Source organism: Sphaerodactylus townsendi, linkage group LG12 (genome assembly GCF_021028975.2).
Source record: "Sphaerodactylus townsendi isolate TG3544 linkage group LG12, MPM_Stown_v2.3, whole genome shotgun sequence".
Taxonomy (NCBI): domain Eukaryota; kingdom Metazoa; phylum Chordata; class Lepidosauria; order Squamata; family Sphaerodactylidae; genus Sphaerodactylus; species Sphaerodactylus townsendi.
In genome coordinates, this window is record NC_059436.1 from 29,587,303 (window position 1) to 29,614,720 (window position 27,418).

The window sequence follows — 27,418 nt, forward strand, 5'->3', positions numbered from 1 at the left end:
TAAAATCCGGGATGCATATAAAACATTTTGAGACTGGAAATAAAACGTTGTGGGCTAATAACAATGTAAAACTCCTGGGAAGAATCATTTTGTTTCCTGCCTCAAACTTTTTTATTCCGGTTGTGCAGGAAGGGCCCTACTAGTGCGGGCTCATCTAAGCTTGAATTTCCTTATAAATGCTATCAAGTCCAAAGTATTTCAATACTGACTTTGGATGAGAGACTGCTGAAATGCGGACCACAGTGATATAGCACTTTTGAGACTGGGTGCATCTATAAAACACTGAAGCTCATCTTTTTTAAAAATAAAACTAAATGTCAGACTATTCCATTAGTGACTGGTTGCAGCAGGCAGTTCCCATGCTTTAAATCTACTTCATTTTCCTCCAATGATATCAACACACAGCCAAATGTTAACAACTATGTAGCACCATAATGTCATTATGTGATCTCCGATTGGTTGGGGACATTCCTTGAAGGGGGGAGAGGAACAGGATGATCAGGAAAGGATTACGTTCCACCATCTGTTTTTTAAAAATGTATAATTGTTATTGGGAGTTTATAACACTGTCATTTTAATTTCTGTATGGTTCTATTTTAAAATGTTTTAATGAATTGTATTGATTTGTTGTGACCCGCCCCGAGGGGATAAAGTGGGATATAAACCTGACAATAAATAAAATAAAAAATAAATAAAAGGATCTGCAGACTGGAGGAGGGGATTATTCTGGAGAAACAACATATAAAGGGAAATGAGGACAGTAAGTAATTTAGATGAATACATCTAATGGTTTGGTAATGAAATATTTCTCCTTCCCCTGTTCCACCCAAATAATAAACTGGAAGTTAAAGCAAACTAATATTTGGCATTCCTGCCCTTGGATAAACACAATTGATTCTTTGTCTATCAGAGAGCATGGCTTCATGGACTCTTCCAATCCAGTAAGTCAGAGTGGTCTGATGTTTGCTTAGGGCACTTGATTGCTGAGTCATAGTTCTAGATTCTCTACACTCAGTTGGCCTTGAGGATGTTGACCCTCGTTCCTATGGGTACATTTCGATAGTCCCACTTTGATTCTCAATAAGTGCTGGCTGTCCTGTTTGTCAGCCACCTCATGGCTCCTAGAGTTGCAAAAGAGGACAGCCATGAAGTTTTTCTTGAAGTTCTCATTCATAAAGGTGTAGACGACTGGGTTATTGAAGGAGTTGGAGAACCCGACTGCTTGGACAATGGCAAATATCATCTTTATGGTGATGTCGTTGTAATCTTCAAGGTTATCTGTGGATAAAAAAAAAACAGATAAGGAATTTGGCTTACTAGTCATGCCTTTTTACAGCTCATGTATTTCCCCAACAGCCATGTCAAGCATGTCACACATTGGCCCTTTTGTAGGTAACTGTTTGACAAACCAAACTGAGTGGCTCAGAGACTGAACTCAAGCTTCGCACGGTCGCCAGCCTCCTTCTTCACGCCGGGCGAGTTTCACCGGCGTAGTGGATCGGTTTCTCGCGACGAAGCGCATGGTGCAGGCGGTAGGGAAGCGCAGGCGGTCACATCGGTCGCTTGTCTTTCCTTCCATCGTAAACGCCGTTTGCGGAAATATGTTCGCTATCGCTGCCCTCCTCGCCCCTGGAGGTCGGAGGATAGTGTATGGGCTGCGACGCCCGCAGATCAGGAGGAGGACACGGTAAGTGGGAGGAGGGGAACAGCTTCGCGCGGTTCGACCGCTGGCCAAGAGGGAAGCAAGACGCCTTCAACAACAACCCTTTGGTTAAAGGTTTAGGCTGCTCGAGGTCAGCTCTTAAGCGGGAGGGAAGCGCATTATCGCCGCTACGCGCTGCAGCAGCGGGCGCCAGTTAACGGCGTCTGGGGCTTTTTTTTTTTGGCTCTTGCGTCGTTTCCGTGAAACGTCGCGTGATAATGGCCCGAGCTTTTTTTTAACAGAGTAGGACATGGATCCAGCTTCTGAATATTACACTGAGTCAGAAAGTTAGTCTGTTAAAGTTGATTTTGTCTACTCTGAGGGCTTCAGTAAGGTCTTTTGTATCACTTGATACTGAACTGAAACATTTAATGGCATTCAGATAGCAACAATAATTCATGCTTTAAAAATACAAATTTATAAAAGAACATATAACATATAAAAGATCCATAAATAGGGATCTATATTAAAAATCCTCTAAAACGATGATTTAAAAAACAGAACAAAATGTTTCAAAAGTTACGTTAAGAGCGCCTTGCAATTACAATACAGAATAGCACTAAACATGGCCAAGTTTGTGTGGTATATTTGCAAGAGGATTTTAAATTTAAATTTTTTTAATTAGCGGTTATTTTAATTCAGTATAGATTTTAACTTAACTAGATGGGCCAAACAACTCTAGAAATCTTGGCATGGATAAGGGCCATAAAATATTGGCTGCAAATACATTTTCTAGTGGGATCCAATAGCTATATTCCCTCTCTGTTATCAGATCACTTTATTTCAGAATGGTATACTTTGATCTTTAGAAAGGTTGAAGCTATTGGTTTCCCCTTGGAATCACTCCTTATGCTCACAAAGGTGGAAGCCTTCAGACTAGTTAAGAATAGGCTCTTGGATCTTGATTTTCATAATTTGACTCGTGCTACCAAGACAACCTGTTCTCCGACTACATTATTAATCCCATGCGAGTGTGGAATTATGGCAGCATATCTTCGTCTGCTGATTAATCCCACCCAGAGGAGAGCCTTGGCTACTGCAAGATGTAATGTGCTGCCATCATGGCTCTGGCTGGAGGGAAGATTTAAGAATATGGAACGTTCTAAAAGAGAGTATTGTTCATGTGATAGGACTACGGTTGAAACACTTGACCATTCTTTGTTGTTTCTATGCCCTAAATACAATAAGATAATGCCATTTTGAACCGGCTACATGAATTCCATTTTCTTTGAAATGTTCTCCAAGTGGCATGAGTGTTATAAGATACCCAATCTCCTGAACAGCTCTTGATGTGCTCTTTGCCAAGGAAACTGTTGCAAATTTTATACTGGAAATTAGTAATTTTAGCAATCTTAACTGTATTTCTGAACCTTGTTTTGTTTTAAAATTTTGTCCTGTTTTATATGCCAATAAAGGCTTGTGTGTGTTGTAACTTAACTATGGCCGTTTCCAAGACATGTCGTAGGTGTTCTCCACGCAAGAATTCTGCCGGCGTAGCGGTGGAGGCCGCTCGCGATGCAGATACGATCGCCTCTGGAGTTTCTGGTGACGGCAGGCTGCCCGATGGAGCCGCTTTCCATGTATTCTCATGTCGCTGAATGCCCAAGGGTTCCTCCTCACCTCGCTTCACATCGCCCTCTTCTGGACCTCCAGGGGTCGGAGGACAGCTTAGGAGGGACTTAGGAGGCCAGCAGGATGGCGCATTAATGAGAGGTATACATGGGAAAGGGAAGGGAAACAGCCGCCTTCCTCCCCGGGCGTGCAGTTCACGCGCCGCCGGAAGACGCTTTCAACAACAACCCTTTAAAGGGTTGTTGTTTAGGGCGGCCTGACACCGCCCCTGGGGAGGGAGTCACCGGCGCTGCTGCGCTAGTGGCAGCGCCGCTTCGGCAACGGCGCCCAAAGCGGCGCTTTTACCGCCTCAGGTCGCCGCTTTTGGTCTCGCGCGGAAAGGGCGTATGTCTTTTCTATTTTGTATGTTTGCCAATTTCATTGGTCAATGACTGTAATTAACTAATACAGAGGAACTTGGCAGTCAACTCTAAGACTTCTCTTGAGCCATTGTCCAGAAGGAAGAGGGATTTCTGTTGGTCTGTAAGAATGCTGTTGTCAATCAACAGAGGAGCCAGGAACTTCCTCCTAGCTGTATTATATAGAGGACAGTGGTGCAGGGTATGATGAACTGACTCTTCACAATTCATGTTACAAATGCAAACTTGATACTGTTGACTGGAGAGGCTTGAGATTGACATGGGACCTATTGAGTTCAAGGCTACCACTGAACTCTCGTGTTGAAGCCAGCAAGGGACATCTGCCAATATTTCATGTTCTAATATCTCATAAAGCAATGTATGTTTACCCAGTTAGACATTCTATGAATTGCATTTTGTGTTATCTTCAGCATGTTCAATGGCAACAGAATTGAGACTGCAATGCCTACAAAATAAACAGGGGGGGGCTGAAGGATATTAGTTGGGCCCAAGAAAGCCCGGTGTAGAAATGAATTGTGAAAACAGTATAAACCCTTTTACACCATTTTCACACTGTTGACCCTGGCCTGAGATCAGGGTGTTAAGTAGGTAAACCCAGTGGCACAGCAGTACTGCAGTCAAATCACTGCTCACAAACTGAGTTCAGTCACGAGGGAAGTTGGTTTCTGGAAGCTGGCTCAAGGTTGACTCAGCCTTCCATCCTTCTGAGGTCAGTAAAATGAGTACCTTAATCCTGTTTGTAAGCTGTCCTGAACCTGGCTCTGGCCGGGAATTGGGTGTAGTATAAATCTAATAAAACAATTAAAAATAAATACCTAGCTTGCTGGGCTATAGTACAGATAACTGAAAAAGACAATGGCAAACCACCCTGTAAAACATAGTCTGCCTAGTAAACGTCATGATGTGAAGTCATCCCATGGATCAGTAAAGACCTGGTGTTTGCACAGGAGACTGAAAAGTTGGCTCACAACAGTAATCTGAATAAGTGTGTGTGTGTTTCCAAGACAACAAAGCTAGGACAATGATAACAAAATTACTGGTTGTCATAATCTTGTAACATAACAAAAGTGGATGCAGTTTGCTCTGCAGGTGTTCTGCAATGATGAATTGAAAAAAATACCTTTTGTATGGTGTAAACTTGCTAGTTGCATCTGTAATTTTTCAGGAGAATCTATATTCAACAACCAGATTGTTGCTCGTTTTGATCACTTTGCTAATAACCCTGCTAATCATCAAAGTATATGCTATCTTCACTGGGCTTGGAGTGAGTAATTCCGACACCCTGGGTCAAAACCTAGCACAGGACCCCATAATCACTGCTGCTGCCACCGCCCACCACACCAATCCCATCACTGGGGTCCAAGCAAATAATGGCCATCACCCCATATGAGCAGCTGCCCAAGCTTAGGACAAAGGGGGTGCAAGTGGCCACCATTGTGCCAGACATGACCCAGACATGGTGGGTGTGAGCTGCCATCTTTAGAATGATCACTAGACCTCTTCAGCTTGGGTAATCCCCTTGGAATGAATGACTTCATGGTACACTCACCTTTGGCATGTAACTTGCTATGATAGGATGTGGGACAAGGGTTGTGGTGTTCTTGGACCGGTAGTTTCCAAGTAAACAGCACAATTATTGATGATGCATTTTGTCACACAATTGACTGATCTTGCTTTTTTTCAGGTAGATGATTTGATAGGCTCTTGCTAGCACCAGGCACAAAGTACATCAGCCCAAACGGCTGAATACCTTGCCCCTCATTTCTGCAAAGTCTTTAAATACAGGGCATCCTGGAAGTCTGTCTGCAAGTGCTTGTCGATCTATTGGTGCTAATATTGAAACAACTGCTTCAGTGATGAAGAACTATGGAGCTTTGTCACACATACAAAAGACTACTTGCGCAATTTGCAAGTAATATTGGAAAGGAAGATTGATAACACAACAGATTTTTCAGACTGGTGTCTTGACCAGTATCCAACTACCTTATTCTTGGGGCAAATGTAGAAGTCATCTGAAGGACCTGAAAATTAGCAGGAAAGAATACAATCTCTGAAAAATGCAAGCTAGATGGAAGTAAAACAGTTATGTTTTGAGCAAATTAAAATGAATATTCACAATATCAAAGAAAACAAAAATCAAATGCAAATACAAATGAAAAAACAAACTCAATTTGCACAATGACCTTTACTGATCAGATTAAGACTCATTTCTGATGTATTCCAACTTTGATTTGGTCAGTCTGTACCTACTTACTGTATTCAAGTAGCATGTGGACAACATGGAAAGGTGCCCAACAAGCAGAGAAGAACAACACAACAATGACCAACGTTGCTACTGCTCGTTTCTTCTTCCTGGGAAAAGGCACAAAGGAAGTGAAGATAAGGGACAGATTATGCTATGATGCACAAGTCGAAAAGCTCGGACAGTGCCCTGGGAATATAGAACCCTCATCCAAGAGCATTAACTCAAAGGTTGAAGCAAAGGTTGAACCAATTGATATCTGCCATTTCCTCTTGGAAAAATGCAGTCCTAGTGCACTTAAGAAAGTAGTAATGGGGAGACCAATCCTTCTTTTCTTCCAGCCTTCCCTGCTGGTACAAACTGACAGTATAATCTACCTCCATCTCTAAGTTGCCACAAACATTTGGTTACTACTAACTTGGCTATTCATCTCAGGCCCTGCATTGGTTGCCACTGCTATCTGAGACTGGATGGGTGGTGACCGAAGAAAGAACTTTCATGGTTGTGGCACTGAAACCTTGGAACTTTCCCCCCAGGAAGATTTGTCTATCTCTCTCTATTGGGGTCTTTCACCAGTAGATAAAGATCTTCTTGGTTCTTCTGACATATCTGCAATAAAAGTATTCGCCTTCCTTCTAGTGTTGTGTGTTTACGTGTTTTTATTTGATTATTTTGTAATTTTATATGCTTTTAATTGTTCAGATATTTAAATATTTTTCTGTGTGCCACATTGGAAATCCAGACATTAACAGACTGCCCAAATTGGGGGGGGGGATCCACTGGTGGGAGCGGTGCGGGACCACACTGGTAGATTTGTCCGTCCTGGGACACTTGCCCTGACAGAGGAGTGAATCTGCTGGTGAGCAGCTGCTGCAGCCCTCCCCAGCAGTGGGACGCAGCACTGGACATAGTACCAGCATCCCTGCACTCTTGCTGACATAAGGGGGGTGGACCAGGGGCGTGGTTGGGGGAGGAGCTGACATTAGTCACCTTCTTCTCAGCCATTGCCCCCATTGCACAGCAGCCAGGGTTTGGGACTTATGCCATCGAAAAGTTGGTGTCTGTCCATTAAGCCAAGTGGGGGCTTTCTGGTGGCAAAGGGGCTTTTTTTGCTTTGGATGAGGCAGTAAAGCATTTTAAATTTTTAAATAAAATAACTATTCCAATCTGTTCTTCTTAGCCAAGAAGGGATAACAAAAGGTCACTCAGGAGGGACCAGTCATTCTCCAAGCAACTAATTAGCCCTCCACTCCTCCTCCTGAGCAGTTGTAATCACTTTCTTATCCTTCCATTTAAACTACTACAGCAGCATCTTGCTTCTTCTGTTGTGCAAAAGGGAAGGAGGCACATTAGGGTTGCCAGCCTCCAGCTTCTCCCAGCATTACAACTGATCTCCAGACTACAGAGATCAATTGCCCTGGGGGAAAATGGCAACTTCAGAGAGAAGACTCTGTGGTATACCGTAGATTCTGGGTGAAATCCCTCCCCAGACTCACCCCTTCACACTTCCCTAAATCTTCTGGAATTTCCTGGGCCAGTGCTGGCAATCCTAAGGTACATGTAAGCATCTTTGCTTTGGGTAGGAAAATGGCAGTGCCTTGGTCTGTAAAGCCTTGAGTTGGTAGAGGTAGATCTTCCATGGTGTCAAAAGGAGCTTTCTTTCCCAGTCGTGAACTTTGCTGCTCTAGTTTCAGGTACATCCCCTTTTGCCTAAACACAGTTCATTACCTTGTTATTTTAGCCATTTCACAACGACTGAGTGTGTTCAGCACTGAAGAGTCACCAATCCTCTTCTTGATCCACAACTCATACCCTATCCTGGTGTAGAGGAACAGCATAACTGTCAGAGGGACCAGGAACAAGGCCACCAAGATGAAAATTGCGTAGGCGCGACGCAACTGGACACTCTGCCAGGACTCCAGGCAAGAGACATGGTGAAGGTTATAAAGAAAGTCATATTTCACCTGCCAGTGAGAAAGAATCCTTATTCAGAAATGTAGGACATGTTGCCACATCACTCCCTGTTCCATCAGTCCCTAGCTGTTGCTTCTCTGAGCCTGGAGTGGTTATTCCAGTCTCCTCTTATGACTTGGTAGTTCTGGTCTAAGTATCATAAAGAATAATGCTGGGGTTAAATCTGAGCTGGTGGGCCAAACATGGAGGCATTAAAAAGCAAGTTTTTCAGGTGAACTGAGTTTTAAAGGGGCAGGAGATCTGATCAGGCAGTAAAATCTGAAAACTGGATTTTTGTGTCAAAGTCCATGTTACAAAACAAAATGGCGGTTGCAGGATGTCTGCCTCTATTCATGCAACTCATGCAATTCTTTGTATTGCACTGTGGTTATCAAATTCTGACAACTGAAAATTCAAATTCTATTTTATTGTTTCTATTAAAGGAGTGGTTCAGACATGTCTGTTCCTTACTTGCTTACTCTAGTATCAGGCAGTGAGTTCTTTGCTTGAATAAATCATCACAGATTGAGCAATAGATAAAACTGTCATATTGCCTGATAGTTGGCTCATAAATATGTGAACAGTCTTTTATACATTCCAACATGACTATAACACTCTTATGTCTTTGTAACACCCCTGCCTTATTTATTCAGAATATCTACCAGCCAAATCTCCATAAAAATGGCAGAGGAATCCTACAATCTAAAACACAGGGCTACAGCAGTTAATAAAAAGAAGAAGAGGGGGGGAAAGCTGATAGTGCACTGGGAAATAAACTAGTTTATTAGTAACGTGATGATGATCCCTATGCATTTTGCCCATTGCTCCATCGGGGATCTGCAGTATCATATAATGAGAGCCTGCAGGTTAGCACTTTTCCATCCATAATTCCACTCAGGTTATTTATGGTCTAATTTATTATACGTAGGCAAGATCATGAAATCTCTTCAAAGCAAAATTACAAATAGGGCTTTGGCAGCACCACCATACTTAGAAAAGTGTCACAAATCTCTACATCTCTCTTGCTTTATTACTGAGAAGTTTTATGCACGACATTAAATTCCTTGTAATATCAGCAAGCTGCTGTGACACCGAGAAGCATTCTGGATCCATACTTTGGACTCATTAAGGACTGAAGGACTATTTGGCCTTGTCTCTGCTCATCTAAAACGACTCCTTGTTAGTTCTCTGTCTCTTTAAACACTATTACCCTAACTGTTAATGAGCATGCTCTGCTCTTGGGTCAACGCCGGCTCTCGTTGTGGCTTTGGTAAAATGCCATTGCAGCATCTCCCTTTTAGAAGATCAGAAAGGCAGATTCTCATAGTAAGTTTGAATGTTGAAGGGACAGCTTATTTTGAAAAATATTTTGATACTTGGTAGCTGATATCTGCGTTTTTATTTACCGCCTCTTTCAATTTTTGTTTGAATAGTAAATTTGAATTTTTGTTTGAAAAGTGATCTGAGTTTCATTTAAATTTAAAACATTGTAACCTTCAGCTGTTCTTGCAGACTTATGCTTGCTGATTTGTTTGTTCTTATCACATCAGGAGATTATATCACTCCAGGGGGCCTTGAAGCTTGAATACAGACTTCCATAATAATCTTTTTGTAAATAAAGAATTCTAAGAACTGCTAGTATTCTGTATATGATTCCAAATATGAATGGTGATAGTATCAAGAATGATTATTGCTAGTGTTATTTATACAGATTTTATATTGTATTTACATCGTATATGTTTTAACTGCATTCTGTATTATAAATTATATAATTACTTCTGTAAAGGATAAGGTGCATTGTACGTGTGTAATCTTCACACCAAATTTTATTGATACAATCTCTTGTACATTTATATTTTATTCTAATTATGTTAAGAGGTTTGTCTTTATCTTTTTACTTTTGTGGGACGGAGCTGACTCAGTAGGATAGGGCCTACATATAAATGAGTTTATTTTAAAAAATACTGTAAACAGCTTCAACAGGCCATGAAAGGAAGGAATTAAGGGTGAAATGCATATAAAATTCCAAAGTGATCAAGAAAATACAGAGGTTGCTTACAATAGCAGTAACTAGCAATCTCCCTAGTTCCACTTAATTAAACACCTATAATTACTTAAGAGCTCCAAATCTCTTTAAAGTTAGCTAATTTCAGACTTCTTGATGAATTCATATTCAGCAGTTTCATGCTAATGTTTTCTTTTGAAGTTCTTTTGCTGATGAATAGTAACTTTTAGGCCAGTTCCTGGGAGGTTGGAATGGTTCCCCAACTGGTTTCTAAATACTGCTGCTTTTTGTATCAGATCTGTGTTGGTATACTCTTTTGTCTAAACGAAGGGTGGTTTGTAAACAGCACAAGGGTATCATTGCACATGATATGGCACTGCAGGATGAGGAAATGGACTAGTTCAAAATGATGTCGCTGATGTTATTGGGTCCCGCAATAGGACTGCCTTTGTGGATATTTTAGGCTTTGATGTAGGATCTGGACCCTGGATTTGTCTCTCTGTTAGGTGATCAGTGGTTGGTGGCAAGAATCCACTTTGGGAGGGCTGACTGTGAGCAAATAAGCCTGCCACCAAGGCCTGGGAGAAACATTATGCAGGATGAGCTGTCATTCATTGGTTGTGTGTTGGACTGAGCTGGGAGCAGGTTTGCCTTGAGAAATTCCTAGAGACTTGGAGGGTGGGGGGGATCCCTTTTCACAGAGGTTTAATAAGTGAAAATGAACAGTTTAAGGCAGGGGTGCTGAACTTATTTGTTACAAGGGCAAAATATGACATAAATGTTACTTGGTTGGGCTGGGCCCTGGGTGGGGGGAAGGATAGCTGTCTCTGCTTGCCTCAGAATGGTACTGTTGGGGGGGGGATCCCTGGACTTGTGAGCCTCCAGCAGGTTGGGGTGGTTGCCTTGAGAGGTCTTATCAAGCCTGCAAAACAGTTGAGGCAAAACCCCGACCCTGCTCCTCATCTTGACAGGCCAGATCAGGAGTGGGCGCGGGGTGCCTCAGCTAATTCATAGGCTTGATAAACACCCTCAAGGGACTGTATCTGGCCCCTGGGCCATATGTTTGACCCCCCTGGCTTATGCTTTTCATGGCACAGAGGTAATTAGCATCACCTGATAAATAAATAAAAGGTCAGGAATTTTTTTCTCCAGGCAACCCCAGTTTTTAGTAATCTTGTGAATATCTGCAAAAGACAGTCTGGCGTTTGCCTTACTTCTCTTCAGCAGTTTCCTACCCAGCTCTTCCCGTTAATGAGCTGTTTTACAGTTCTTGGAGGTGCACACTTAATAAGGAAATATAGTTCTTGTATGCCCAGCAGTTTGAATAGATTAACCGTGCTTTTTAAGGTGGAAAATGAGAAGCTACAGTTGTAAATTAGAACAATTCAGCTCAGTGAACAAAAGCTGTAATTAATGGGGTGTGACTTCATTCGAATAGGTGAAGAGCTGAGGGAGTAGGAATTAGGACCTGTCTTTTCTGGCGTAAAAAACAAATTACTGAAGCCAGGAGTGTTAAATTACTTCCTCTTGCCAAGTGGAAAAGATGAAATCTTTTGTCACTTGCTTGGGGTTGGTAAGATTAAAATACTTCAGGCTAAAATATTTGATATGCACAAGGCTGACTAGTTAACTTTGTCAGTAAATTCCCAGTTCAAACAGGTGCTATGTTTGGCTGTATGAACCTGTTGTTGAGACTCCAGGTATCCTTCCCGTGTCCTGTCAGTTACCTGACTGGTAGGTACTGGTGAAAGTGTTAAAGATCTCCAGGATGATAATTCTGGGAGATTTCAGCATTCAAATGGTGAGTGGTTCATCTAGCCATGCTGTGTATGTTATGGCTGCTCAGCCAAACATGGGTCCATCCTTTTGGGCCCAACATATGAAAAAGGAAACATGTTGTATTTAGCCTTTTGACACTGAGCAGGTCTCTGGTGGTCTAGTGAGAGGGTTGGATACACAATCCATGCTAGGGTCAGTCCATTTGCTGCTGAAGTCTCAGATGGTTGCCGCTCTACTTCCCTGTAGGGATGGTTGACTCATTGTGAGGGTTTGGCCCCAGTAGGATTCCAAGATGCTCTGTGGAAGTTTGAGGATCTCAACCATTTCTCTGCGGAAGACTGGAGTGATAGATTCTGTGAGACAACCAATAGGGCTGCTCTTGAGTGACTTGGCATCCCTTGAACTATTTGGTTTTCCCCAAAACAGAGAAAATAAAGGAAGCACTGCAAAATATGTGGAACAAAGTTGATGGAAGTATATTAAAAAGATTGTCTCAAAACTGCCATTCTGGAAAATATCTTTTTTTTTTTAGGGTTTGGGGATTTTGGGGGGGAAAAACAGAATTTTTAGCAGAAAAAAAATCGTGCTGTTTACAATTTGTGTAGGGATAAAAAAAATGATGTCATGTGGATTTTTAAAAAGTGCATGACTAGAGTTACCAAAATGGAAAAAAACCTCCAGGAGGAATCAACCAATTCTCTTTGAACAGGAACATCCAGTAAGATCAAAAGAAAGTGGTGTGGTTCTTAAAGCAGCTGGAGGTTCATCTTGCTTCTATATGAGGATTCTCTCTGTGACAATTTGATTGTCTCTGTGAATGCGAAGGGACAGTAGTGTAACCGAATGGAGACCTATCAGCTGGTCCTGCCAGTTTCGGAAATATATAATTTTTTTTAACTACACAGAAAAACTAAGTCAGTCTGTGGAGGGCAAGTCAACCCAATGCTTTTCAATGGGCAGCAGACCTGTCTTCTGAGATTCTCTTCTGTGTATCTGCATAGCTACGAAGATAGCTCCTCAGATTTCTTTTTTAAGTAGGAAAACTATATATTGCTGGAATCGGCAGGACCAGCTGAGTACAACTACCATGTTTCCCCGAATATAAACAGTGTCTTATATTAATTTTTGCTCCCAAAGATGTGCTATGTCTTATTTTCAGGGGATGTCTTATTTTTCCTGTGTTCTGTTAGACGGGCATGCTTCCAAACAAAAACTTTGCTATGTCTTACTTTCGGGGGATGGCTTATATTTCGCACTTCAGCAAAACCTCTACTATGTCTTATTTTTCGGGGATGTCTTATATTAGGGGAAACAGGGTATGTACTTTTGGGGATGAAAAGGCACCCAGGATTGGAGTCTTCAGAGCAAATAACCTGGGCAACCTTCAACAAATGGCAGTAGGGAAAATCCCTTCAGATGCACACAACATGTCAGGGGCAAGCTGAGGGTGAAACTGACCAGATCAGAAAATGATGGCATGGGAGATATAAGATGCCTGTAAGGAGATGCCTTACAGGTGACTTGGGGGGGAAAGGTGCACTTTGAAGCATTTTTTTTTTTTAAAAAGACATCTTGAGCAGAAACAAGGAATCCTAAAGATGTCTTGGGAAAAAAAGCTTTGCGGAGTGTCTTCCCAAGGCACTGTTTTTTGTGTCTTCAGGACATCTTATTTCAGCTATGTGGAGCTGTGTGTTTTACTGCATATGTCTATAAATGGATCCCAAGCTGTTTATTGTATAGCTTTATAGATGAATCTCATCCTTGCCAGCATGTTCACATGACTATCATCTAATATATTTGCTCTCTGGCACAGACAAGGCTATTTACCCTATTTGTAGGTTTTTATTTAATGGCTGTTTGAAGAAGCTTCTGAAGTCATAATTAACTTGAGCCTAAATGCTTATTTGCATACAGGGACTCATATTGTGGTGGAGCTGGAGATGCTTATTAAGGAAGATCTATCAAATATATAGAAGGCAGCAGAAAAACTATGATGTGGGAGAGGGGGTGGAAAGGGAGCCCAAACGAATTCTTATTTTATAAGCCTTTAACATCATGACATAAAATGTGTTGCTACCCTATCAAGTTGTTGTGCTGTTTACAAAACTGAGAAATGTTTTATTGAATTAATTAGTATTCAAGTTCACACACAAAGGGCTGATTTAGAAAATAATTGTCACCTTCAAAGGCAGCATAAACAAATGCGAGTTCCAGACAGATAGCTTTCCGCCCTATTTAAGGATTGAACTGATGGGGGAAAAATCCAGCTTTCAGATCGTAGCCCAGTCTTTTTCGAAATGCTTAATCAAACAGCCTTTAAGAAATGCATTTTCCTTCATTTTGACTGCAACTTACCTCTAAAGTCTGAACATAAAACATAGGTGATCCAACAATGATTGCCACTGTCCAAACACATCCTTATTAAAGAAAGAGAGAGAGGAATTTCATGAACATAGCTGTTTTGAGTTGGTTTCCGAATGAAATGTCCAATTATATTGGTTGCAATATAATAGAAGATACCCAATTTGAGAAACAAGAATTGATTTTGGTGTCTCGGCCATGCTTAGCAAGAAAAACCTCATGCTATTGAAAATTCTGTCATGTTTAAATCAGTTCCTCATGGAACCAAATCAGGTTCTTTATTTCATTGAATCCTTATGGACTGGGAAGTCTGGATCATCTTACTCTTCCCCACACCAGTGGCAATGTCTCCGCCCCATTCTCCCTGTGGCAGTCATTCCCATCCCCAGGATTTTTTACTTAATTGGCAATTGAAATATCATTCTAGCATTATCATAGCCTGTGGAGAAATGGCTCCTTCCCCTGCCACATAGCCTATATAGGTCCTATGACTTAATTTAATTTCATTTAGCTTTCTTTCTTTTTTTAAAGTAAGTCTCTAGACCTTTTTGTTGCGGAGACATGCTTTCCCCTTTATACCTCCACAGTGAAACCAGTGAAACCTTATAACTGTTAATTTCATAATGCCATACATTAGGACTTCCCAACATAGTGTCCATGGGTGCAATGGCATCATAGATACCTTTCCTTGTGCCTGCCAAGTGTTCCTAGAAAGGCGGTCAGCATGGAGGGGAGGGAGGGGGGCTCTCCCGAGCACTGTGGGGCAGATTCTCGTCAGCTGCGGCACCCGATCAGGATGGGGGGAGGGGGGTCCTGGGGGAGCCAGGCCAAGGGGGGGGGCTAAAGGCACCAATGACCTGGTGCAAAAAAAATTTTTTGCGTCGTGGTGGGATGGCCGCCCATGGGGGGGGCATCCAACTTAGGTTTTACCCAGGGCTCCAGTTTGCTTCCTTACGCCCCTGTTAATCATGGTCTGATTTTGAAATAAAGAGTTGGAGGCACAAAGCTGTATCCTAGTGGTTTTAGTCCCTTTGAGTGCCCCCCAGTCCCTTTAGTCTGCAGTCATACCAAGCATTTTGTAGGCTCTCTTGTTTGTATACTGCCTGTGGATCTTCAAGGGGTGGATGATGCCTTGGTATCTCTCTATGGCAATGCAAGTCATAGTCAGGGTGCTACTGACAACAGCAGTGGTCTGCATGAAGGGGACCATCTTGCACACAAAGGGGCCTGGAAAAAATAAAGGCATGGTTTAATGAACTGGACAGTCCTTTCAGGGAATAAGGATTGGGGTCCACAACTCATATGACTTACTGCAATGGACTTCTGTAATGAAATCTTCACAAGGGATCAACAAGAACACTCCTTGCTACCAGTCCAGCACTCTGTTTCCAACTGTGGCTGACCAGGTGCCACTGAAGAAACCTGTTGCTTCTCCCCAATGCCTGATGCTCAGAGGTGCATTGCCCCTGAACATGGTAGCTCTATTGAGCTATCATGTCTAAGGGTCATTGTCTAGCAAATTGACTGATGCTATTATAAAGCAATCTACAGTAGTAAACATCCATTATCATACGTTGCAGCACTGGATTGCATGACTTATTTTTGCATTGTCTGAAGTAGGGCTTTTTATTTTCAGTTTTGATCCAACTGCCTGTGAGTTTCACTGGGGAATGCCTCCTCATGGAATTGCCTCTCAGAATATGACTATTAGGAGGCCTAACTACCTTTGGAATGATAAAAATGGATAGCTACCAGTGGTAATCTAGTTTTGCTTTGCATCTGTTCTCAGAAAAGACATATCTTAGCAGTATTTATTTACTCAATTTTTACTCTGCCCATTCTTAATGAACTCAGGGCGGCTGAGACCTTAAATGATGTTGGCTTGATTCAGTTAATGTAAAATATCATTAACTTTCAAGCTACGATGCCATTTGCTCTTAACCAAGTATTGTGTTTAAGTGTACTGAACTCAGTGCCAGATTGCAGCCATTAGCAACAAACAGTTATTTTCTTGGATTACAGGACAGGCTACAGAGGAGGGACTGCCTTTTTTTCCGTAAGCTAAACCTTAGGGTAAAGGCACTGGCACGAGATGGGCATGGCAACAGGCACAGGTGAGATGAGAGAAGGGACACGAGTGTCCTTCCAGCTCAAAAATCAACCCCGTCCTGGGGAGTACAAGGGACTTAGTATCACGCTCCTAGACCCAGCACTGCATCTGCACTTAGACTGCTGTGCCATAATGCCATTTGTGCTAGTTTCTTTTGCCAGCTCCTTTTGGGGCCAACTGATGACTGCTCTGGCTGACAGGCATTTATCTCCTTTCAAAATGGTCAAGGCTGAATGGCTGCTATTCACTTTGTCACCTTTGAAAGGACAATTTCAGAGCACTTCATTTTCCTGGTTATTGGCCTGCACAGCTTCTGAGCCATAACTGAGACGTGTGGTAAGGTTTTCTGTGCTACATGTTGAATTTATTATTCTTGCTGGCTTTCTTTCAGGGGTGGTGTTAAATTTTTGATGGATCATTGCTTGAGCTCAGGAGTAGATTGGGATTTAAAGCAGCGCTGGAGCAAGATACAAAACAGGGACAATAAAACAAGGGATGGCCCAGTGTCTCAACAACATTCAAATTGCATGCACAGATTCTGTCCTGAAATGGGATTTTTAACTGCTGACCTTGTAGTATGGCAGAAGGGAGCACATTGCATTTGTCACTGGTAAAAGCCCGTCACTGGCAAGTCTCAGATAGTTGAAGCAAATATTTAGCCATATAACCAATTTCAGGAAGAATTCCAAAGTGCAAAGGAGAGCAGAACTTTCTAGCTTCACCAGTCAACCTCTGCCTGGTATTCTTCATCTATTAACCTTCCCTTTAGGGTTCATATAATTTCATTGGCTGAGCACATTGTAAGAGCTTCAAGAGAGAGACCTAAAGAAAGTATTTTAGATTCAATAAGCATCCATCAAGCTGAGGATTGGTGCTCAGGTAGTGATAAATAAGTGAGACTTCCAACCTCCTGGCTGAAGCACAGGCGAGTCCAAAATTTAAATGAAATTAACCAGCCTGGTTTCCAAAAATGCTGTCCTGATTCTAAACATAAGGCTGCATATAGCACATAATGTGGTACACTGAACATCCTGTATAGGAAGCTGGAGTGAACTCGCTCCACAGATCTATTTTATGCACCAATCCAAAAAGGAGTTGTTGACTCACAACAGCTCCTAGTCATCTATATATTTTAGATCCACTTGCAAGGAATTAAGTACTCTTTATCTCAACTCTAATTTATGGAGTTTGGAACCAAGTGAATCCACAGTTTATGAGTGACAAATAGTCCTTTTCACATGATACAATCATGTATAGTTATCATGTCAGAAGGGGCCACACAGTGGTGGGATTTAGCAGGTTCGCACCACTTCAGCAGAACCGATGGTTAAAATGGTGCTTGTAAACAACCAATTGTACAATTATTTGAATCCCACCACTGGGTCATCTGTTAACTAAGCTCTGACTGGACACTTTTGAAAGGTCCATCATAGATGGGCAGAATAATCTGGAGAGGATCATAAACCAAACATATGGAAAGGAGGAGCCCCCGGCTACCCTTGCCTGTTTCTCTGTATTAGCTATCCATAAGGCACTATGATTTTGAAAAATGTTCAGGTATCAAACACCTGGAATATCTTATTAGGCTACAGGAACATATCAGATTCTGGAATGATAAAGTGGAATTCTAGAAAAGCAGACATATGGAAAATTAGTCCAGTAAATCCAAATTCATATCAGATTGGAGCCAACAGAGTATGCATGCCATACTTTCTGTTTTAGGTCATGTGTTGGAAGAGATATCCTCCATTTCTGAGTTGTTGGTTTTTACAGTTCTCATGTGCTGTTGATGGGCTTGGATCAAATTCTGAACTGGTTTCATTGTCTTCCTATTTAGTTGGACCAGCATAGCATTTATTGCATAAGGCCAAAGACCATTACAGTTAGGGCACACCTGCATGACATGCTGAATTTGTAAATAATTCTGCCAATGGTAAGAAGGGTGTTAAGGATATGTTGCGTCCTATCCTAACAGCATCAGAAGAACAGAAGTCAGACCACAGTGATTAAGGGCATGAGTCAGGGATTCATTAGCATAATATAGTAATAGTTTTTGAGGTGGTCTTATTGGAAGGGCGTGGGACTTATAGAAGCATGTATTTGGGCCATTGTAGAACTTGCAGAACATGTGTATTTGGGGGATACTGCTGCCTCGAAGGGGCATGTAGGTTGAGCATTTGCAAAACTTAGAAGGGAGAGGGTCTGATTGGGGGATACCTGTTCCAATGTGTTTGTATTTGGTTGGTGTCAGTGTCTGAATGACCCATGGTCTGTTCTGTGCTCAATTATGGGCTCCCCTGCTATGCTGAAGGCAGTTTTAGCTCTTTGAGGCTTTTTTGGGGGGGAGTTGACAACTTTTTCTACATTTTCCCTCTTTCTCACATAAATGGTGAGTTGGCACAGTGCTTTGAGACAACTGTGGTTATCTTTGTTGAACAGGAAAGCGTGAACAACTCACCCCCTGCCACTGACGGCAGGATCACCACATTCCTCAACTCCTTCTCAAAAGATCATGCTGCTGGAACCATTTGAAAATGGCGGGGGGGGGGGGGGGGACAGAGAGCTCTGAAAAACTGTGACTAGCCTGAGGTCACCCAGTTGGCATGTAGGTATTTTCTCACCCAGAATTAGCATCTTTGCTGCAGTCAGAAAGGAGAGGCAGAGCTGTTCCATGTATCGGCCCTTTCCCCACTTAACATTTGTTGCGGGCTATTCTGTCAAATAACCCGTGGCTTTGCAGCGCTCCCCACTGCATCCGCGGTGGCAACACAGCTACCCCGTTTCCGCCGCTCTCCTTCCCCCTTCTCGCGCGTCTTTTCGACTACTGGAAGGAAGAGCAGCTTTTTGAAAACCCCGCAGAGAGTGCGGGGCAGTGAGGAAGCCCAGGCGTGACTCCGCAGTTCAGTTTCCCGCCCCTGCTGTTGACGTGTAACCTTTAGCCCAATAAGGAAGCAGTGGGCGGGACAGGATGCGTGCGCAGCCAATTTTGTTTTCGTGGTGTTTTAGCCCAGCTCACTGAAAATCATTTTTGCCTCTTTGATGCAAACTCTAGTCTAGTAGATGTGCAGGTCTGCAGGAATGCCTCTCCGAGTAGCTGGCAGCTGCCCTTTTCACAGTCATTGGCCCCATTCCCCCTCCAAGGCAGTTTTGGAAACTTGGGCTTTTCTTCGCTAAAAATAAACCTCCGTGCGGGACTTTTAAAAAAAAGAATAAATGCAGATTGGGGCGGGGCTCGGCTCCTCAGTCAGCAGCACTGGAACGTCAATTAAATCCCGTAAAGGCAGCGTAAAGCTGAGCTGACTAGAGAGGGGGAAATGGAGGAACGGCTGTTTCCGAGCTTATTCACACCCGGAGTGCTGAATATGCTGAACTCCTGAGGAAATTGGAGCCTGGCACAATACTAACCCTTTCAGCAACTGTCTGATTCCTTTTTTCCATCTCTTGCTCTTTTTTAGCACAAAGGGAACTTTGGGGAGAGACAGAGAGCCAGGTCTTTGTTCCACTGTTTACATTCACTTACAGGCTGTTATTTCTCCTTGCAATCAGCAGCAACTCCTGTAGCTCAACTAAGTTAAGCCTTGTGCTGCTGTGCAAAAGGTAGCTGGTTCTAGTCTACAGAGCAGTGGCTTGAAGTATTCTGGGTTTTTTTTAAGAGCCATTTCTTCATCTCCCACTTTGCTATATTGTATCAATCTGCGCATGCTCGCACAGGAAAAGAAAAAAATCCCTTTCCAGCAAGAGCAGCAGCCAATCAGGATGGCCCCTGAGCTGAACCCTCGTTCCACAGCCTCAGAGTGGGAAATCTCCGTGGCTGCTGCCGGAGCATCCTTTGAGGTGCAGAAGCTGCGGTGGGGAACGTGAACCCACGCCCAAAAGGTCCCGCAGCAAACAAATCCAGTGCATATCTCCTTCTTTTTTGAAGTGGGGAAACGCCCTCTGTTGGAATGGTAGCATGTTCTGTAAGCCCCTCTGCCAAACTTCTCTGTTTTTTGCCAGCCAATGAGCACTCTGGGTGTGGGAAGATTGAAGCCACGATACCTGGTGTGCCTCTGTTACGCCCCCCCCCCCCATGTAAGTAGGAAAAAATGACCACAGGAGCCTCACTGTTTGAAAAATAGCCCCTGTTTGGGTGAATTAAAATCATTTTGCTACATGCTGTGATCCTCACATGTCTGTAAGCATTCCCTTCTCGGCACAAGGTGCATGAGACCACCCCTGCTTTTCTTGTTTTTAAAAGCACACACGAAAAAGTACGTGCTGACCCTGAAAGGCCAAAAGTGAAAATTTGACCTGTTTAGGCTTTTTGCTCTCCCGGCAGAAAAACCCAACAGCCCCCTTTAAACAATAATGCAAACTCATCAATGTGGCTTTCACTATCTGTCCCTAACCACTGAAAGGGCATGTCTGTGCTTGTCTAGGTTTATTGAGACAAAATTTTGTGTTGTACGTCTCTAGACTCCTTACAGTGAATGGCAAGTCTCAAATAAGACAGAAGAAAGAAGCTACTTCTGAATAGCCTTTCTGTTGCCGATAGTTACAAGGAATCTGGGTCCTGTCTTCCTGAAATGACACAAGTTGAACCCTGTGAGGAATAAATTTGTATTCCTGAATTGATTCACAATTAGAATAGGAGATGAGTCAGCCAATAAATTTTTGTAAAAGCTCACTGGATACCACTTTTGAATGGTTCATTCGAGTGGAAAAAATCAATTTGAAGCAAATGGCCAAAAACAATTACATTCTGCCAACAGTGCTGTTTTGCAGCATCGCTGCTGTGCAAATTGATGGGTTGATCCCAGAGGCTCACCCGTATTTTTAAGGAAATGTCAATATCACTGCAGCTAAGAAATTGACTTCAGAATGGACTTGACTCTCTCTGTCAACTGCCGAGCATCTGAAGTCAAGTTCTGAAGAAATGAACTACTACACAACTATTCTTGCAGCGAATGCAAATTAAAAATAAAGGAAACCTGGTGTATTCACTCTATTCTCTAAGTATGCATATTATAAAGCTGATACAATTCTAAATGTTGGCATCAGCATGGCAGTAATTTTTGAGCTCTTAATGAGGGGAAGAGAGTCCGCAGGGTGTAATAGTTAAGGTGTCTGACTGGAATTTGGGAAACCCAGGCTCAAATCCGTACTTTGCCACAGAAACTTGCTGGGTGACCTTGGGCCAGTCACACACTCTCAGCCTTGATCCTGGCAAGTATTCGGAAGACCTCCAAGGAATATCAGGGGAGTGACACAGAGACAGACGATGGCAAATCACTCCGAACATCTCTTGCCTTGAACTTCTCACCAGGGGTTGCCATAAAGTCAGCTGTTACTTGATGGCAAAAGGGGAAAGTGTGGGACAGAAATGCCCTCATTTGTCATTGTCGTTCATTGAATAAATTAGTACATTTTGACAGCATATGAGATTTCAACCAGACAACAGAAAGAGTGTGAGTTGGGTTGTCAATTAGGTGTTAATGGGAGTGCCATCCATCCATGTTTCTCTATGGTAACATCTTCTAAAGAAATGTGTGGTGTGATATAATGTTCAGCCCCCACAAGTAGCAGCAGACAATCAACTGAATAGGAGTCAAGAAATTATATCCTGTGACATGTTTGTTTGTCAGGGAGACAAATGTAGGAGATTCAAGTTTGCAGCGAACGCATGACACCCAAACATCTAGTAAGAATCTGGTTGTGATGAAGTATGAAACTTGTGTACAGGGATGTTTTTAATGTGGTTGCAATATGGTGGGAACCTTTACTTATATGAGCCCCTGTCATCTCCTTTGCAATCACAAGTGATGCAATCCAAGAACAGTTTACCCCATATGATCTTTCTTGGAGCAGCCAGCTAGGGACCAGTGATAATTCGAAGGTCAGCTTACACTTTATGCATGATTTTTAAAGGTATATAATTGTTTTGAAGCATTTACCTAAAATATAATGTATGAACATGACAAACATGTATAAGACAGCGTATAAACTAATCAGAGGGCTGGGGTAGATTTTGCCTTCTTTTTGAGGTGTTTGTTGTTGTTACCAGGGCAAGCAGATTTCATTTGTTCCATTCTATCCATGTTCTGTGGGTACGGTTTGTCAGCCCTAGTTTACCTTGGAGAACTACTAAGATAAATTTTGGAATTGTTTCATACTCAGTTTGCTAAAGTTTTCAATTTGTATATTTTGTTCCTTTGGGGGTTACCAGTGCATACACATACAGATGTACATTAACTGATCAGTGCAAAAGGAATGCACTATAATTTTTGTGCTATAATTTAATCAATGTTAATATCTATCACATTTTTGTCCCACCCTTCCTCCAAAGAGAAAAGGGTGGACCGTTGGGGATGGACCACTCATGCTGATTGGCTCCCCCAAATTTCAGTAATTTTGAATTTTGGTTTTTATACCCTGCTTTTCTGTACCTTTAAGGAATTTCAAAGCGACTTACAATCATCTTCCTTTCCCCTCCCCATAACAGACACTTTATGAGATAGATGGGGCTGAAAGAGTTTAAAAAGAAACGTGAATAGCCCAAGGTCACCCAGCAGCCTTCATTTGTAGAAGTGGGGAAAGAAATCTGATTCTCCAGTGTAGAGTCCACCACTCTTAACCTCTGTACCACTCTGATTGTCTCCTCCATTTTATCCTCTTCTCCAGCTTACTCTCACAAAAACTGTTTGCTTTTTCTCAAACAGCAGAAGGGCATTCAGACTGACCCCTTAATCGGGAGCAACCAGGTTTTCCAAAATATGCACTTTTAAAGCAGTGTGGGAGATGTTTAATTCATGGTTGGACTGCTCAAAAACTAAATATGCTGTTCCCCCTTCCCCTATCAGACTGCTCAGTTTTACAGGTTGTGGAGACGATACAGTTTCAGGTGAGGGTTTGGATAGGTACAGAATATAGAATACAGAGACTATTAAAAATACAGAATGAAGTCCTTCCTGTCATTATTAGCTCTGCTATTTAGACTAGAGGGGAAATGAACCCATAGATCTCAGTTAGTGGTGGTGCAGTTTCTTTTCTAAAAGTTACTAAGGGACATAGCAAATATTTTTGACTCCGGCTTTCCACATAAAGATATTCACTATTGCTAATAAGTGTCTCAAGCATACAAAAACTGTCAACTGGATGCAAAAGTTGTGGCATTATTAAATATTTTTATGCATGCACAAAAATGATTCACATAGATATCAGACAGCTTTTGTGCTTTTGGATGGAGAATACGACATGAATTGGTTAATTTTTATCAGTGTGGCTTGATGTACATTGCTAACGTTGAATGCATATGTCTGTAAACAACTGCCCCAAGCTTGCAGCATAAACATTTGGTTTAAACCCACCCCCACCCCCCGACGGGAATACCAATCACTGTATGCAATATTCCACAGATTTTTTCAGTTTTTGTCACCTCCCTTGTCCAACAGTGTTCTCCTCATATCTCCTGAAAAGCCACCATGTTGACCAAATGGTCCCCTCTGGAGTGGCAAAGTGCTGGAGGTGAAGGCTATAATGATCCTCTTCGGTAGCGCTGTGAAAGCATTCTCCGCTTTCATGAAAGGGGTCTGTGGATCTCAGCTTAGTAATTAAATGGGAATATTTGTACATTCCTAAACTAATTATGATGGGATGGTTCCTCACACCCCACAAAGGAAAAGAAAGCCAATTTTTTTTATTCCCTTCCTACTGCTTTGTATGGGTCCTATCGACTGTTTGCAAGAGAAAGCAAAGATGTAGTGATCATTTTTAAAAGACTGAATAAGAACACTAATTTATGCCAATGATTGAAACCTGGAGTTGATTTCAATCAATTATGTTAAGAAAAATCAATTATGGGTCTGAAGAAATCTAAATAAAATATTATTTTATACCCTAGTTCGGATCCAATCAGCTTTTTGCACTAGTAAAAAGGGAGTCCCCTTCGACCAACTTAGAAATTATGCCTGGACAAAAAACAATGGGAAACAGTAGGATGTAATAAGAGGGAAACAGGGTAAGATTGAGGTAAAAAAATGATGACTAGACCCAGCCCCCCTGTAGGACAAAATTATTAACTTTCATTCGTCTGGAAAGAAGTGAAACAAAACAGATGGCATTTAAGATAAAATGTACAAGAGATGACTTACTTTTCATTGCCGTTGGCATGGAGCACAGTCCACCAAAATTTCTCCTGCACAAGTTAAGTAGAAATAATTGGGACTGGTTTGTGTGCTTCAATTCCTTCAATTTATTTTCACTGTGGCCGCTTCGGAACCATTTTTAAGGAGCAGGAAGCACACAGTTCAACTGTAATTTGGTTTATACTGGTCAACAAACACAATCCAACTTACTAATGAAGCACTTTGAAATGCTAGGATGAAAGGAAGAAGACAGATATTTTAAGACTTACCACCCAGCCATTCGGAGGAAACGTTTTGTAGAAGTGTGAATGGTATGCAGAAGAAAGTGACCAGCAGATCACTGCAAGCCAAGGAACAGATGAAAATATTGGTAGCAGTTCTCATAGTTTTTTTCTTAATGATGATATACACCACCAGGCTGTTTCCAAAAAGTGCCAGTAGAAAGATGACTATGTAGAGCACCAGGAAGATAACCTTGGCACTGAGAGGCAATTCAGGGATGTATACTAGAGGCTTGAGGCCATAAGCAGCTATGAACTCTTGCCTGGTCATATTGTGTTCTTGAAGAAGCCTGTTGAGGGTCTCAGCAGTTACGTTAAGTCGCTTTTCCATGGTCTTGCTCTGTATTCATCGAGTCAGCTGTGCTGTTTCTATTGCCTGGGAGTTGTGCGCGATGTCCATAAGGGTGAATCCCAAAGCTACTCCATGAGATGAGCTGTCCAGGGTACTGAATCTAAGGACTGTCCTTTCTGAAGTTCTTCAAAATGCTATCTGATTGTGTGGAGCCTGACCCATGAATGAGGCTGCACTATGCTCAGAATACATTGTCCGGCATCCTAGAGCATAGGACTGCCCCGTCCAATTCCTTCTATTTCAGAGTTTAGCTCAGCTGCTGTGGAGTAGCAGTGTCTTTCCACACTTCCAAATTATATGATCCTCAAGTTAATGTGCTTGAAGCACTTCCATATCTTTTTTGTAATCTAAGAAAGGCAGAGTACATGTTGTCCGAACGATGTAAAGACAGAACATGCAAGACAGAAAAAAGTTGCTAGGGAACTGTAATTTTCCTCCTTCTGCAGTTCTCCCCTCTGTGCACACACACACTGTAGCTATGTTTCCGGTCAGAGTACATTTAAGTCTTTAGCAATGTTGATTCAGTTGTTCCTTTTCCTTTACAAAAGAATCTTACACTTCTTAGCATCATATATCAGGTGCACCCTCCTTTCTGTCCAAAAGAATTGCTAGGAACAGGACTCCTAAGATCCTCAGAATATAAATGCTGCCTTGGACCAATCGGAGCAAAAGCGCAGTTAACCAATGGCTCGAACTGCTCACTGATAACAGCAGCATTTTGCATCCCTTATTGTAACCCATTAAAATTAGAGCAGAGTAGACTGTTCCATTAACCCATGGTCCTCCTAGCACTTATTGAGAGCTCTAAGGAGTCCAAATTGCAAGGATTTTCTCTACGTAGATTACCTTCTGTGACTTGAACCTAAACAAGGGTTATAAGCTTTAAGCTGATTTATTTGACATTAGTCAATTAAATATTAAGTTGCTGAGACATATTTTTAATTGGACTGGAAGGATACGTCGTCATACAAACCATACAAATGTAAATATTTTTTTCCAGATTTGCATTCAAAGGTGTCAGATATTCTGAATTTCAGAGTGCTTTAGCCTCTGCCAACAAGGCAGCACAGGTAAATAAAGCTGTCAAGGTGCTTGGCCCTGAGAAACAGGACTCCAGTTCCTTGCCTTGAGGAATAATACCATTGATTCTTATTACCAAATTAACCTCAGTGCTCCATAGCTATTTCCCAGCTAGACTGATTAATGGCTAGCCCTGGGCTTGTTTGCTCAGCATTCAAATGGATAGAGACAGCTTCCTAAATCAAAAGGGCTCCAAGGCTTACCAATGGGATTTATTCATCTGAAATGATATGCACCAATGGGGAGGCAGGATGATAAGGATCCAAGGGACATTCTTACCCTACAACTAGATGGTCAACTGTTTTGACACCATACATTGAGAAGGAAGAAAAAAGTACATGCACTTCCTTCCCCATGCTCCTAACGCAAGGCCAGCTATAACAGATCCTCCTGTAAATGTTGATGCAGGTACTCTGCAGGAAAGAACCAACCCAGGGAATGACTCCAGATGTCTCAGGCAGGTGGATGAAACCAGACACATAAGTGGAAGGCATTATTCTACTCTGTCCAAGGCCAACAGGTCCAGATTTTCAGGCTAAAGTCACTCCATCAATTATACAGAGGCAAAAAAACATAACTGCTACCATGTGCCAGTCAAAAGGGTGCCATAACAACACTTCTAGCAAATGGTTGTATAGTAGGTATGTAGAAGTCTCAGTGTGATAGCTTGAGCCTTGAATGAGTCCTGAAAGTAGAGGCCTTGGGTCCTGTGGTATGTAGCTCAGAGCCTGGTAAAATCCCTTCTGACAGGCCAGTGTCCTAAGTTACATCACTGGGACACAGAACAATTCTTTACAGTCCTATATAGTTGTTCCCTTTTATAGGCTCCAGCTCCCTCCTAAACATTGTATTACCTTTTGCATTCCTACCCTACACCTGGAGGGAAGCAGCTGTTTAGTTCCTGCTCTCTGTTTGGCCCCTTCCCTTAGTGTTCCCCTTCTTTTGGACTCCTCCCCTTGTTTGAAACATAGATCCATCATTTCTCCTGATTGCTGTGTCCCATCCTTCCTTTCTCCCTCTACAGTCCTCCAGGCTGACCCAAAGAAGGAGCTGTCTGCAAACTCCCACAATACCCTGGGGCCTCCCTCTGAAGTGGCTGCTTCTGCTTCCTAATAGTCCCTCCCGTCTTCCCTGCCATTTGGCTGGTGCTGACAGGCTGTGGCTTTCCTGACTATTGCCCAGGCAGTAGTGCACAGGTGTCAAACTCGCACCCCTCCAGATGTTATGGACTACAGCATCATGCTGGCAGGGGATGATAGGAACTGTAGTCCATAACATCTGGAGGGCCACAAGATTGACACCTATGCAGTAGTGGATGAGTGGACCAGCTGACTGCCAGCATCAGGTGCCACCTTGCAGGTATTCGACAAAAGTTGGATTCATAGATTTGGAACAGGGCATCTTCATGCCCATCTGGGTCTCTGGTTGAGAGTAATATG

General features: G+C 42.4%; 1 protein-coding gene across 1 annotated transcript; it reads right to left on the reverse strand.

The window, feature by feature from the left end:
* Positions 1 to 25,047, reverse strand: LOC125441954 (pyroglutamylated RF-amide peptide receptor-like). Its single transcript, XM_048513025.1, has 6 exons — positions 24,536 to 25,047; positions 15,102 to 15,260; positions 14,028 to 14,089; positions 7,664 to 7,899; positions 5,948 to 6,045; positions 1 to 1,278 (listed from the first exon to the last, which is right to left on the reverse strand). The coding sequence occupies exons 1-6, from the start codon at positions 24,876 to 24,878 to the stop codon at positions 989 to 991; spliced, it is 1,188 nt and encodes a 395-aa protein (XP_048368982.1). The 5' UTR covers positions 24,879 to 25,047; the 3' UTR covers positions 1 to 988.
* Positions 25,048 to 27,418: the final 2,371 nt, after the last annotated feature.